Source organism: Centruroides vittatus, unplaced genomic scaffold (genome assembly GCF_030686945.1).
Source record: "Centruroides vittatus isolate TY-2023 unplaced genomic scaffold, ASM3068694v2 contig_1427, whole genome shotgun sequence".
Taxonomy (NCBI): Eukaryota; Metazoa; Arthropoda; class Arachnida; order Scorpiones; family Buthidae; genus Centruroides; species Centruroides vittatus.
In genome coordinates, this window is record NW_027120893.1 from 1254152 (window position 1) to 1269427 (window position 15276).

The window sequence follows — 15276 nt, forward strand, 5'->3', positions numbered from 1 at the left end:
TAATGTCATTCCCTGTATATCATATGTCTTATTACTAGCTATTTTTCAATATTTGAATAGTTCTAGCAGTCAGATTAGTAATGGATAAGAAAAATTTTAATGTAAATATTATTACTGCACTGTTATTTTTCATAATTATTTAGGTTAAGTAGTTTGAACCAATTGTATTCAGATTCCTTCAATAAATAGTTAGCAAAGAAACCTTTTTATTTTATTATTTATGGCTGAGTTATCATTATGCGAACAATAAATAATAATACATCTGTACAAACTATATGCAACACATTAGTTTTAGAAAGCACAATGCAACACTGGAGAACACTGTAACTCAGACTTTACAACATATGTTAAAACAAATTGAATTCGCCTAAGATGAGACATTTTCTAGATTTATAATATATTTAAAATTGCTTGCTTGTTGCAACAATTGGCTAAGCATAATAAATGAATGATTTGTCATTACGGAAATATCAAATTTTTTCGGAATTTTCCGAAATGCTTCCGCTCTAGTTGTCTGGCCTTGAATGCACTAAATTTATAAATTAGACGACAATAAATACAGATACAACAGAAATATTTTACAGAAATTAAAGTTTTTTTTTAATTTAATAAATATTGTAGCATTTTTAAAGGATATAATTTTATAATAAAGATTTCTTTTTATTTTAATTGTTTCTATTTTAAGAATTTTATTTTTTCCAGTATGTTAACTAGTGTGTTAAATAGTGCTAATGGCACTGTTGGAATAGCTGAATTTTTTAAATCTTTCAGGTATTAATGATCAGATAAAAATCTATTGGCACTTAATTTGAAAAATAGGATATATGATAAATTCTTGGCTTAACTTGGCTGTTAAGCCAAAAAACTTAGAGTATTTCTCTAACAGTATTAAAATAGTGCTTTACTGTTGTCTTGTGTCACATACTTTATGTAGTTTCAGCTGCTATGCTACACAATTGATATCATAAAGTAAACAATATTTTATGTTTCAATATGGTGGTTTTTTATGGTAGTTCTTTAGGTGAAATTTTAGATTTACACGTATTTGGAAAAATACATATAAATAAAATGATAAAGCTGAATTTATTATTGGCCTATAACTTGGATAATCAAACATATACAGAGCCGTAACTAGGGTATGGCCAATGTGGCCCCTGCCATAGGCGCCGATTTAATAAAGGCACTAACGAGAAGGTTTCGGAATAATATGTATTCGAAATTAATAACACAAAAAAAATTTTTATATTTATATTTATATTAGTATTTTGAATGTCATTAGATAATTTTTTTACAATAGCTTTTTTTAGAATAAAATAATTATATTTTTAATAATAAAAATTAAAAAGGCACCATTTTTATTCTTGGCCATAGGCGTCCAAAACCCTAGTTACGGCTCTGAACATATATATTGCATATAAATGTGTTAAATATGTAATTTACTTAAACACTTTCATATTTTGTATTCTAAACTTTTGTTGTAATATTCTGCATTAAAAAACACTAAAGGATTTAGTTATTTTAAAGATTATAATAAACATAAACTAACAAAATTATTATTCGTATTATTAAAATGAATGAAATTCACATGCCGCTTCCATCAAAGATTAGCATTTCGGCAGGTACACGGAATAACAAATATGTATTTTCTTTTTCTAACATTATATACTGTTTTAAAAATTCATTTTGATATCTTTATATTTTATCATAAGAACGTTCTTTATAGAATGAAATTGTGACAAATGCCGATCATCATCATCAATTTTGCTCAATGTAGTTTACTACATAGACTTATACTGTATAATGTCTAGTCGTTTATTCCATTCCATTGGAGAAAACGTAAGTATTGTCTTCTATTTCAAATTTTTAATCTCGAAATTATTTAGCTATAGAGAAAAATTTTTGTATATATAAAGATATTTTATTAAAGAAAAGACAAAGTACCTAATTTATTTAATTGATTTATTGATATATGTACAAAACTTTCTAATAATATAAAAAATTTATGCTCAACAATTGGATATTTTTTGAAAGTATTTAAAAATCACCTTTTGCATTTATTTTTTTTTTTATAAATGAACAGATAATGTTTTCAACTTTTTTATTGAAATAGTAAAAATTATACATTTATTTGTTAAAAGTTACTATCAAATATTAATTAAACTTCTTTATATTCTTCCAATGTATTTTATCGAATCTTAAAAATACCTGAAACGAACAATTCAATTGAAATTTTAGTAATCATCAAAACGTGTAAAAAAGAAAAATATTTTCTTCATAATTACTGCATTAACTTAACTGTTCTTGTGTCGGATACACGTCGAAGGTCAAAGAAATCGGTGTAAAATTGTTATATCCAGCAAAATTACTGTGACATCTAATTTGCTGATTGCACATTGTTCCTTTTTGAGATATAACAATGTTTGGATTTGATATCACAGAATTCTGATAATTCGATGACAATAATTGCTCCTTGTGCTGTTTCAGATCTACATTTAAAATACAGAAATATCAGTTATAAATTATTAATAATAATTTATAATCACTAAAAATAAATTTCTTTGTAATGACTTTGAAAAAAATTTTGTTTCATTGAATTACTTTTTCAAATTTATATGGATTTTATCATGCAATAAACTTCCAACAAACTTAAATTTATCTTTGTATACTAGTACATTTATCAATTAACAGGACTTATTATACTGGAAAATTATGGATGCAGATATTTAGATTCCATAGATAGATTCCACCAAACTTACTTAGGAATTAATTTTAAATTGAAAATAGCCTGTATTAAAACTTAAAGTATATTGCTTTGAAAACAAATAATACTTATCAATATGTATTATTCCACTAAATATTTTCAATGTATTTTTTAATATACTAATTATTAACTCTGTAGAATTATGAGACTAGGGACTGCTAGGATATAGAATCAATATTACGCCAAATATGCTAAAGAGGACGTGACGAAGACCGGTAAAAAATGAAATACAACTTCTAAATTTTTATGGTATATTTGTGGGTTATCCTCCCGCCGTCTTGTCGCTTACGAAACGATGTAGACACGTTCGAATGGGTAATTATGCACGCACTAATATGCAAATTAGTCTTCCATTGGAGCGTTATGCCGACGGGACGTTTTGCGGAGAAGGCTTATTCGTTCAATATTTGGAATTTGCCTACTTCCGATGGTGGTATATGCAGGAATATGGTATATTACATTACGAAAGCGTACAAATGTACGGACAAATGTTTATAAATTTACTGTGGAACATCATAAAAAAAATCTAAATTGATATATTGCTGAATTGGAATGGAGAAGATGGTTCCAAATGGTGAATTACAAAAAGTTATTGGGTGAAAAATTGCCAGCCTATTAAACCAGTGCTTAAAGAAGTAATGTACGTTGAATTTATTATATTTTAATTCTTAATTAATATTGATTCACTATTCTTTAAGTATTTGCAAAGTTAAAACTTGCATGAAAGTGCAACATAAGTGTCAATTAGTGGTAAAATAATAAATTAATTATCTGTGATATGATATATTGTTTGTTATCAGTTGGATATCTTTTCAATGTTTATCATTTGGAATTTGTGCCAAGAATATCATAAATGTTGGAATGTAATTAGAATCAGCATTGGGAATGTGATTTATTTTCTTTAATTAATAAATCAAATCAAAGTGTAAAAGTAATGGTTAAAAAAATTCTAATTTATGTTATATGAAACTTTACCTTCTCCAGGAAAGCACCAAGAAGTGGGACGTGCTGGACTGAGTATTTGATTTGTATGATAACTTGTACACGGACGTCCTCCAATTGGAGGCAGTACGGGGACATTGGGACTCATTTTGCTACGATTCTCCTCCCTATGGTTTAAAAATTAAATATGTCCATCAGTTTTCTATTATTAAATATATATACTGTAATTATGCAATTAAAAATAACACAATAAGACTTATATTACATATATTTACCATTCTGTAATTCCAATTAATGGTGAATTACTTTTATGACTTCCCGGAGATGCATGTATAGCCGATTCACTAGCACTACGACTAGATTGGCAACTGACATTATTAATGCCTATCAAATCCATATATATATTAGTAAAATAGGTAGTAGTTTTATTTTATATAGTAAGTTTGAAGTGGGATTTATTTACCTAGATGAAGATCTGAAGTGGATCCCGGTTGAGAACCTTTTGGAGATCGTCCGATACCACTGTCTACTCCATTATCAGTCGGAGAAGCTTCTTCGCTCGAAAACAGTTTCAACGGCTGTACTGTTAGACAGTCGGTGAGATCATCCACATCGCATCCACTTCGTAACTACAGATACGCAAGGATAATTATATAATTTTAAATTGCATCATATTTAGATAGAATTTGAGAGAAGTAATAAAATCTGGATGAAAATTCACTTAAAATTCTTGCTGGAATATATATTTGTACGTTGTCTTCTATTGCATCTTCACGTTTGTCTTTTTAACACCACAAACAAGTCACGTGGCAGAATTGGCCTTTATCTTGAGGTTCTTCTCTGCCTCAATATAGGAAATTGTCGAAATTTTCATCCAGATTTTATTATTTTGTAATAATTACATTTTAAATTGTACCGTTGACCAGAGGGGACACTCCTAGACGATGATTTTGTATTAAAAAACCTCAGAGCTTTATGCAATTTTTCAAACCCTTCTCACAACTCTAACTCATAAACTAGCTAAAGATCATTTAGAACCACAATGTGAAAAAAAAAATTGACAAGCAAGTAATAATCTAGCACGAGACCACATTTTAATGATAGTTAATTTCTATCATCAATAGAACAAAATTACATTCTTGTATTTGGTTATTTGACAGACACTGTCAAATAAATGTATTTTATAGTACGGAATGGTTAGAATTAGACGACGGTAGACACGCATGGAGCCGGCTCTAAATCGAAATTCGGTACATATGCAATGCAGGTTATGGGTAAGAGATTTAAGGTGGGAAAAATTTTTATCACCAGGTGAAATTCGGCGCTCTTCAGTCTAAAACTTATGTTTATTTAAAAGATCGAGTTTATTGTGCACGCCACGTCAGGGCTGAAAGCCAGCGTAGTGCGACACGTCTTCCAGATTCCTCCCGAAATGTTACTTGTGACAGTTGATAACGCGGTTTTATCGTTGCAACATGTAGTCGACAGAGGAGGATCCTACATTGACCACATACTGTAAATGTGTAAAATGTAATTTTATTATTCTAATAAAATTTTGTCCACTCGTATTCTTGCGGCGCCACATTTTCCCCTGCTGATGAAAACTTCAACTAACTTTTTCCTCTCCGTAAACTTCTTTCCCGTGATCCGCATTGCGTGTGTACTCAGTTTCATTCGATTCGGTTCAGTAGAGCCGGCTCTACGAGTGAGTATCGTCAGTTTAATTTTAAATTTATTATTTCTCCCGTATTTCTTATAATAATAGTGTATATAGTAACACTAGACAATCAAGGAGGACTTTCTTTTTTTTTTTTTTTGGTGTTATTAGTGCCATATTTATTCTTATAAACCTGCTTACTACTTAAGAAAGTTCTAATGATCATTTATTTACGTAAGTCATTTCTTTAATGTCAGGGGAGAGGTCTATGAACTATTGTACTGTACAGGCAATTAAAGGGGAGGATGCTTGCAAAACGTACATCGTTCTACAAAACAGAGAGAGGAGGTCAAAAATGGCTCAAAAACTGTACACGTAATTAATGGACAGCCCAACGTAGTATTAAATTGCTTAGTACTCTATTTCATACATAGAACAAATATACTGTAGGACACAATACATTTTTACTTTTTATAAGAAGAAATATATCTTAGTCTTCATAGATTATTGACTGCCGATACTAATAAAGAAGATACCATTTTTAGATCAGGAATGTCTAAGAAATTAAAACTTACTTTTTTCCGTACGTGTTCTTTTTTATTAATATGATTTTTAACGTGTTTTCTCAATGAACTAGGATCAGTGTAACGTTTATCGCATCCAGGTACTTGACAGGCGTAAGGTTTCTATATTATAACAACAGATAGGTGTGAAATTTGAAAGAATAATTGCAAACGTGTTTATAATTTGCGATTATCTTTTTACTAATTATCGAATTTATAATAAAATTCTTACCGTTTCTTGGTGAGTTTTCAAATGTTTTGATCTGTCGGAAGAATTAGTGAAAGTTTTCCCGCAATCCGGATACTGGCAAACGTAAGGGCGCTCACCCGTGTGCGATCTCAAATGAATTTTCAAATTTTCTTTTCGAGGAAAAGCTTTGGTGCAACCATCGAACTGAAATTAAACAAAATTAGCGTTTTAATGGTTAATTGTATACGATTCGCGAACACATGTCGTAATGTGTTCTTATGACACCTGATTCTTGATATCCGGTGATCCCTAACCCTATCTCTCCCGTCATTGACCACATAACACATGATGTTCGAGGACCACCTGTTATTATACGACCTCTATGCCGTTGACCTCGTAACCCAGACGAAAAATTCATCCGGTGGCACCCTTTTTTATATATGCATATATATATATATAAAAATTAAAATATAAATTAGATTTGTTACAGAATCCTTTGAAATTATACGTAGGGTTTGTATACAGGAATATAGACTAATTTATATAAGTTTGCGTGCCTTTTTTCGGATGATTTATCGCAATATTTATAAAAAATTATAGGGCAATAACATCGAATGTTGAAGCTGTTAACGCAGGAAATGTAAAGAGGCAGCATCCGGTGGAGATGGTGGCTTAATCAGTGTCTCCACATGTTCTTTCCAACGATATCTCTAGAGATATTTGAAGAAATGAATGACAATGTTTACCAATTTATACATCAGAATGTTGTCTTAATCGTCGGGTTCGAGAATCAACCGTTGGTAATGACCTTAATTTCCGGAGTGTCACTACTTGTCTTACTCTATTTTGATAAAAAGTGGTTGTAATACGATACGGATGAGCATCTGTTGTCTGATAGTCAGCTAAACTTAACTCATAAAGGTCGTCTGGGTGCTAAAAACCCCTCTTCTGTTCCCCGTCGGTTTAAGTTTAAATTTCATGTTATCAGACATTCTTCTATTTTTTACAGGAAGAAAAAGTTTAATAAAATATCCCATTACATTAAATCTATTAGAAGAATTGAAAATTTATTCAGATTTTTAAGTTTTAAATGACTTTTTTATATCAATTTAGTGACGAGATATTTCTCTTTGTTACGCCAATTCTTCGACACTTAAACCACGTGCATTGAATTACAAGGGAAATTGTATTAAAGTAAAAAACGTAGCTACACTTAAGTACAAATTGTTACATTGTAATTATTCTTTACAGTGTGAACTTGGAGTGGTTTACTTTCCTTGACTATTAACTAAAGTCTCTAATTTAAAAACTGAAAGGAACAATACATAATACAATAATAATCGAGTGTACTAGGATTGGAATCGCAGAAGTACCTGGTGAATCTTGCAATATTTTAATATAAATTTCAAAACAATTCCTTTAAACTTAGGATTTCCTGTTAAATTAAAATATGTTTAACGTTATTATTTATTTTTTTTATACGGGAGATTTTATTTAAGTGGTAGAGCAATATGCCAACGATGAAAAACAATTACGACAGCTGGCCATAAAGCTTTTTCTTCCATAGCTATTTCCGCGATTAAAATGTAATTTCCAGGCCGTAGTAAAAGAAAAAAAGATTATTACGCATTCGATGCCGACAATATTTTAATTCCTTATTTAATTAATTTTATTATTTAACAATTCCTGAAATGAAAAAAACAAATACTTATGTTTATCTAATATTACAACACAGATTTGAATCAATGATATCGTCAATGGCAAAAGAAAAATAATTAACGACAGTAACCATTAATACGGCATTAACTAAATATTATTCGCTGCAATCTTTTTGATTTCGTACTTGACATCTTATCCAAATAAACCAGCGACGAGTTGCTCAACTTTCCCGGCAACATTTAAAATTTTGGTGGCGCCATCTGTTATCATATTTTATTAAAGAACTTTTTATATTTTTATCTATTATAAAATGACAAAAACCTTAATTTTTAGGGTAGGAATGGGTTTTATAAAAAATTGTAAATGCTAATAACCAGTAAAATCGTCATTAAGTCCGACCCTACTGGAGATACACACGACCCCCTTTATCTCCCCACCCAGTCGACCTTTAATCACCAAAATTTAATAGAATCTATTCCCCTAATGCGCAAACCTCCCTGCAAAATTTCAGAAATTTTCGACGAAAAGCACAGAAGTTATTAAGCTTCAAACATATTATATAGATGCAAGCATAATGAAGTGTGAAGCGAAGAATGCAACTCAACACCGTCTGTAGTACAAGGAGACAAACAATTGGAGAAAAAATTACCTATATTTTTGGTGTTAGATTATTTGTGAAAAACAATAAAAATGGAACTATTATTATTATTATCGTCCCATAATACAAATGAATTTAGGCAAACGACTTCATTTTAGCATTATTTAAACTTATAGAAAATGCCGAAAGTAACGTCCTTGTGCATTTATTCACCTTCGTGTAAGCGTAATCACGTTCGGACCGAAACTTGTGTCGATAGTTTCAATGCTTCTATCCTTCAGTTTGCATACACTTTTTAAATATCCCCTATAAAATTTATATAATTTATGTTTGGACCGATTTTAAGTGAGACATGTTTATGTATACGTACCATGTATTACCGTGCTTAAATGGATGAATGATATTTACGAAACAAACAGGAAAAACGGCGTGGTAAAATTTGATCTTCACTCGAATCCTATACAGTACGCATCCAACCGGGTGTGTGTGTGTGTCAGGTTTTAAACTGGACAGTCCGGCATACGAACGTCAATTACACATTATTATTTATTTATTTATTTATTTTAACGAAAAGAGGGAATATATCTAAATTTATAGTATTTTTATGGAAGAGAGAGCAATTCTAGAAACCTATTTATATTATTTCGAAATGTAGTAAAAGGATGATGAAACCTGTATTATTTCAAATAATTGATTAAATTATTAGATAATAGAAAAACAAAGTTATTCTTTAAAAAGATTTCAATATTAGAATAAGAATATTGAACTAATTGATTTTATAAAGCATTAAACTGCTTTAATATTTATACTTATGTAATAATTATGTAATTAAGAGCCGCTTGGTCGGGCTAAAATGAAAAAAGTTTTTAAGATAAACAGTCTGACATGATCTATATTTAACTGCAGACATCATTTTGAATTGTAATGGACCTGTCTCCTACTTTCTTTTAGATAATACGGTATGTGTCAATAGGGGTACCGAGATGTGTTTGCAAAGCGACACTGCGTTATTATATAATACGACATAATTTCGTTACCTTGTATGACAAAATAATCGGAATAATGTTTTCCGTGTCTATGTAATAATTTTACGAGTTTAAAACGGCCGTTCCTATTGATAAATATATAATATAGACAGACTTACTGTGCATTTATTTGGTTTATCTCCCGTGTGTACTCTCATGTGGCTTAGTAGCTTGTATCTCGCGTTGAACGGTTTCTGTTCACGAAAACAGCCTTTCCAATAGCAAACGAAATTTCGTTGATCGACGTGGGCCGATTCGATGTGTCTGACTAAATCGTTTCTTTCTTCGAAATGCTCGCCGCAGTCGATCCAACCACAGTTCAAAATTTCTTTATTTTCTTTCGATTCGTTCGAATTTATTTTCGGTTTCAATTCGATTTTGGTAGGAAAATGAGCAGCCATATACTGATCGTAGGAAGGAGGAGGAGGCCTGTTTTGTACGGGCGGTGGTATAGGAAAAACTTGCGAACAATCTTTGTTAAGATTGCCATTTTGAAGAATGCATAGATTATTAGACTCTGGCAAAAACAAATATTGATCTTCGTACTGCGATATCGAACTAATTCGTCTTCCAGAGTTATTCGAATGTGGACTAGCGCTGTTTCTTGCATTTAAATGTCCGTAGCATCCAGGTTTTTCTCCCGGTGCGGGTGATAAACTATTAGAGGAGCATCTGGAAGATGGTAGAAACACCAAAGAAGTAGGTGACGTTCGAATGATAGCGTTGAGTTCTGCGGATAACGGTGATATAGAATGAGATCTTTTGTTCCCCCTACCTGTAAAAGAAGAACGTGAAGTTGCTAGAGACAGGGGCGAACTATTCGGAGGCATTTCTTTATTGGTGGACACGGGAGGAAGAACGGGATAAATATTCCAGTTGTCTTGATCTTCTTGTAAATAACTATACAAATCACTGAAAGATAACGTTTGAGATTGAGGAAATAAATCGGGCAAAATTTGATTTTGAGGATTACTACTATCTTCGAAAAAATTCTCCGATTCCAAAATCGTATTCAACACTTCTTCGTGGCAGTAAGGTTCCGATAAAAGAGTTAAATCGTCTTGACAATACGAAGCAAATTGGGTTTCGTCGGCGGGTGTTGGTATCACGGCTGATTCGATGAAAGGTCCGAGAGTGGTTTCTGTCGAACAGTCATTCGAAGTGACTGGATCTAAATGCATTTCTGAGTTTACTGGTCGACAAGTCTTTGATATCTGTTCGTTAAACACGGCTGAAAAAGAGAACAGAGAGATGAGAAGTTTTTTTTAATTTAATCCACGCTTTTTTATACATTTAAGACGGTATTAAATATCCTTAAAAAACGTTTCTGCTGTTAAATATAGGCTATATATATATATACATATTTTACATTCATTTAATAATAAATTAATTAAATAAAAAGATAATTTGTTGTCAGAATTTGCATAAAATATTCCACTCATTTTTATATTTAGTTATGAATTATTTGTAATAGAAATTGCACAATAATCAAGACTTTATAAATTAGGAAAATCAAGACTTACTGATGGACTATGCCAAAGATGAAATGGAAATTGTCACTCTTTAAATTCACGTGTTTCTATATTCATTCAAAACATAACAAGATATCTTATTGGATATTTTAGTCGCGTAGGAGGATTTTTAAAGCGCCAATCGGTCTGAAAGATTTTAAAAATTGAATTCCGTCCAATCGTGTATTTGCTACTTTAAAAAAAAAAGAAAAAAAAGCAATAGCAGTTTAAAATAACGTTAATGCTGATTGGAGGATATAAGATAATAAATAATGAATGGAAAGGAAAAGGAATATATGCATAAAAAATTAAATATCAAGAAAAAAAATTATCGCTTAACTACCGGAAGTACGCAAATAGTAAGTTTTTATCTCTTACGACTTTTTATTATGCTTCTATAGCAGTAGTTTTATTTGTTAGGCCCTTATTAAAATTTTGATATGCCCTTAACGTTACAAAACTGCTTAAAGTATTAGGAAAATATGCAAATTTTAAAAAAGCCTGCGCATTTTTAAGTGATACACAGCTAATAAAATTGTGTTTAAAGCGAATTAATACTGGCATAACGAATCTAAGTTTGTTATGCAATCGATTATATTACAAACAACAAAAAGCATGCATACAAATATAGCGAATATATTAAAGAAATAAATACATTGTATCTATGCAGCTTGCATTTCCCCCGCCTTTAAATATAACGAGCGATAAGAATAAGAGGAAGAGTAGCCTAACACTAGAGAAATTGTTAAAATATAAACTAAAATCTTTATATATTATAATAAATCTTGTATTTTGAATTTAAAAATAGCAATTCGTTTCCTTCAACAAATTATCTCTTAGGGGATATTTTTAGAGCTTTTAGTTACTCTTTGTCTTCTTTTATCTTAGATTTTCAATGTAGACTTATCAATAAACTAGATAGAATGATCGGGTCTATTTAAGTTATTCTACTCCGTAATATAAATATAAATATTTAAAACTCTAACAATAAAAACAGTTTAAAATAATTGAATAATTAAGAAAACAAACGAGTTAGAATCTTGGTTATTCTATTCGAAACTCCTTCCGGAGTTGCTGTCAAGTAATTTGAGTAGCACTTGGTAGGGGATAATAATTGTTTTCGAGCGTTGGCTCACACGTGGCTTCGACTGTCCGGGGGATCTTTTTTTATTTCCTTTTATAATAATACTTACCGGTGTTTTCGTATAGAAAACAAGCGAATAAATTTATTACCTTGTGGCATGAAATGCCCGACAGCTAAATTGTCGTATTCGGTCTTAAACATGCAATCGGTTCGATTACTATACATGCAAGATGGCGGCTTCCCGGTAGCGACACGTGGTTCGTTGACTGGTTGAGTTTTATTATAATGGTTGTTTACATTTTGATAATTTAACGGAGCGAGTTTGGGTATTCTGCTGGGACGAGGCGTTCTCATTTTTGCCGAATTAGGAGCCATTAAGCTACGTTCTGCTTCTCCCATAATGCCACACATGTTAACGCTTCCGTTTCCGGTTGGTTTAACCACACCGGATATGCCAGTCATGGACCTGAAAGTGTAAAGATATATCTGTCATTATGGAACTGAAAAAAAATAGTGATAAATCGGCACTGAAGGGTTAACAGAAAATCATTTTTTAATTACGAGTTAATCTAGTTTCAACGTGTTTATTTAATATAAAAAGAAAACATCAAATGCCCAATCCACCAATAATATTTCTGTATTAAAATACATTCTATATACCTCTTTTAATAATAAATAAGTCAACTTACTATTGATTTACGAGAAGACATACGGTTTTATGACGGAAATCTGAAATCGAAAAAAATATTTACTTTTTTATTATAATCGTAATACAACCAAGAACTATATAGTACAGTATATGTTTATATGTTTAAATATTAATAAAAATCTACGTTTTATTATCAAAACTATTCGAAATATTCCTCGTTCCTCTCTTAATCGCGCGAGTCAAAACAAGGTATGTTATCTGTGACTCCAACAGAGCAAAAAAATAAAATAACACAAAGGAAAAAACACGTATATAACAAGAAAAAAAGTAAATATATACATTCTTATATAAAATTTAATGGTATTTACAAGTATTTTTAAATGTAATTTTACGATTGAATACTCTTAACATAAACACGATTGCTAATGAAACATTCTCGAGCTACTTTTCGGCATAAATCTTTTTTTATTATCAGTAATAATTATGGATGTTCAAACGTACGGAGGTTCAAAGTACGCTCAAAAAATAAAAATAAACAGAACGTTGTAAATCAACGGGAAAAATCGGGTAAATACTATATGTTTTCGAGGTTAATGTTACCTATGGTTCCAAGATGGCGGGTCGTCTCTAATTCCAGCAAGGAAACAGTGGTGACGCACGTTCTAACCTAACCTAACCTATTCTAATAAATTACCATAATTATTACCAACAAATTTATTAGAATAGGTTAGGTTAGGTTAGAACGTGCGTCCCCACTGTTTCCTTGCTGGAATCAGAGACGACCCGCCATCTTGGAACCATAGGTAACATTAACCGTTTTCGAATTTCTTCATTGAAGAACTGAGAGTTATTCCTTTTATATATACATATATATATATTAATATATACATTAAAGAATTATCATATCAAGGATGAAATACCAGAAGATATTGAATATCTAAAAAATGTAAAATTGATAAATATTTTTACGTGTTGGTACTTTATTTCATTAGCAGTTTGAATTGTAGCAAATAGTAAAGCGATACAATCTGGAGTAAAAGAAAATAAATAATTTATTTTATAATGAATTTATGTTTTAAGATGACTGAACACATATATTACTTTTATTTACGATAATATCACGCTAAACAGTAAAATTTCCTTTTAGAAAGCTTAAAAATAGGCCTATAACATAAGTCATTGAATAGTCGCTCATCGAGGCCTTCGTCTACTATAAAGGATTTAGGTACAAATCTTGTTTTTGGACAAATTTAAAGCTGTCCCGTGTAGTTTAAACCTATTCCTTTCCCCAAAAAGAAAAAACAATCGATCCAAAATACGATATATTTAGTGAAATATACAGTAGAACCGCCTATTATTAGTATGGTATAGAGTTCCGGGTATGCTAAGTCACAATACTTTTGGTGATTTACTATGGACGAATGTTTCCGTTGAGACCTGACACTAAAACATTCAACACGTTCCGAAACACGTTGAATGTTTTAGTGTCGGGTTTAGTAGCCGATTTCATTTATGCTACATTAAATGATCAAAAATGGCTGCACACATTAAAAGGAGAGTGTGCGTATACGCCTATTATTTACGCACATAAAGGCGTGAATTTTAGTATTAATCCACTCGCACGTAGTTATTAACAACTAAAAACAGATGTAAGAAAAATATAACTTTAAAGACGAATTTAAAACATTTGAAGTAGGCTAAATTAAATTTGTTGAAACGAGCAGAAACTGTTGTAGTTGTTAACAAGACAACTTTTCTATTTAACTATTTATATATTAGAATTAGGCTAATGTTAAAGACTTTTATGCTAAAATATTAATGAATAATTACCTTATCGACTAGTTTCATTTGTGGTATATGTATATCTGTTTAGTCTTTATTGAGAAATCTTGTTTTAGATAATAATATGGATAGTTTCCGTGATTATGAGATAGTCAGAAGTGACATTGCAATATACTTAATGTAAACATTGGTATTTATTTTCCAATGGAATAAGTAAATGTAGAATAATATTTTCAATAATTCTGATTATATGTCATGAAAACAAATATAAGCAATTAGAAATACATTTATTTAAAGGTTAATCATTTTTTAAAATTTTTTAAGAGGAAATGATGAGTCGTTAATATTACAATTACTATTTACAATATTAATTTAATTAGTATTAATAAACTATTCTATATATTCTCTTTCCATATATAAAATTTTATATAGATATAGAATTTACACTACAAAAAGCATAATACACGTTAATTTTCTTTCTTTTTCCTATATATTTAATTTTAGGAAATACGATACGATATATAGAGATTATAATCTAGCATGTATCCTCTGCGTGGAAGAATATAAGCTAAAATATTTCTATAAATATTTTTTAATTAATAAGGTAATAAAAGAAATTACGTATATTTAATTTAAATCGATCGTAAAATAGTACTTACACTAAGTTTTTATAAATGCCCGTCAAGAAATCGCATCCATTGTATCCAAGTCTAAGAATGCAAAGGTGTACAGATCAAAAGTCATCCCGTATGTACAATTGTCGATGTAACTGGTTTAATCTCCTTATCTCGACGAGTGGAGATAGGTAAAGTTATGCCTTGATAGACAAGATATTAACTTGTTACGTTTGCTAAA

The 15276-nt window shown here is 30.5% G+C and overlaps 1 protein-coding gene across 2 annotated transcripts; it reads right to left on the minus strand.

The window, feature by feature from the left end:
• Nucleotides 1-1995: 1995 nt before the first annotated feature.
• LOC136968293 (zinc finger protein GLIS3-like) lies at nt 1996-15221 on the minus strand. 2 transcript variants are annotated; one of them, XM_067262293.1, is made up of 11 exons: nt 15081-15221; nt 12680-12719; nt 12140-12456; nt 9515-10626; nt 6156-6317; nt 5936-6046; nt 4167-4332; nt 3979-4087; nt 3737-3870; nt 2297-2486; nt 1996-2205 (listed from the first exon to the last, which is right to left on the minus strand). In XM_067262293.1, the coding sequence occupies exons 3-11, from the start codon at nt 12450-12452 to the stop codon at nt 2196-2198; spliced, it is 2307 nt and encodes a 768-aa protein (XP_067118394.1). In that variant the 5' UTR covers nt 12453-12456; nt 12680-12719; nt 15081-15221; the 3' UTR covers nt 1996-2195. The 2 variants fall into 2 exon arrangements, with proteins under 2 accessions (XP_067118394.1, XP_067118395.1); XM_067262294.1 differs by lacking the exons at nt 12140-12456; nt 12680-12719; nt 15081-15221 and adding an exon at nt 10919-11093.
• Nucleotides 15222-15276: the final 55 nt, after the last annotated feature.

What these genes read in the sequence shown, in the direction of transcription:
- LOC136968293 (XM_067262293.1), bottom strand. Translation starts at nt 12,452, where the DNA reads ATGACTGGCATATCCGGTGTGGTTAAACCAACCGGAAACGGAAGCGTT. An exon ending in AAGAACACGTACGGAAAAAA is followed by an intron (nt 4,333 to 5,935) that starts GTAAGTTTTAAT and finishes GCGTATCTGTAG; the next exon opens with TTACGAAGTGGATGCGATGT. An exon ending in TTAATTGGAATTACAGAATG is followed by an intron (nt 3,871 to 3,978) that starts GTAAATATATGT and finishes TTTAAACCATAG; the next exon opens with GGAGGAGAATCGTAGCAAAA.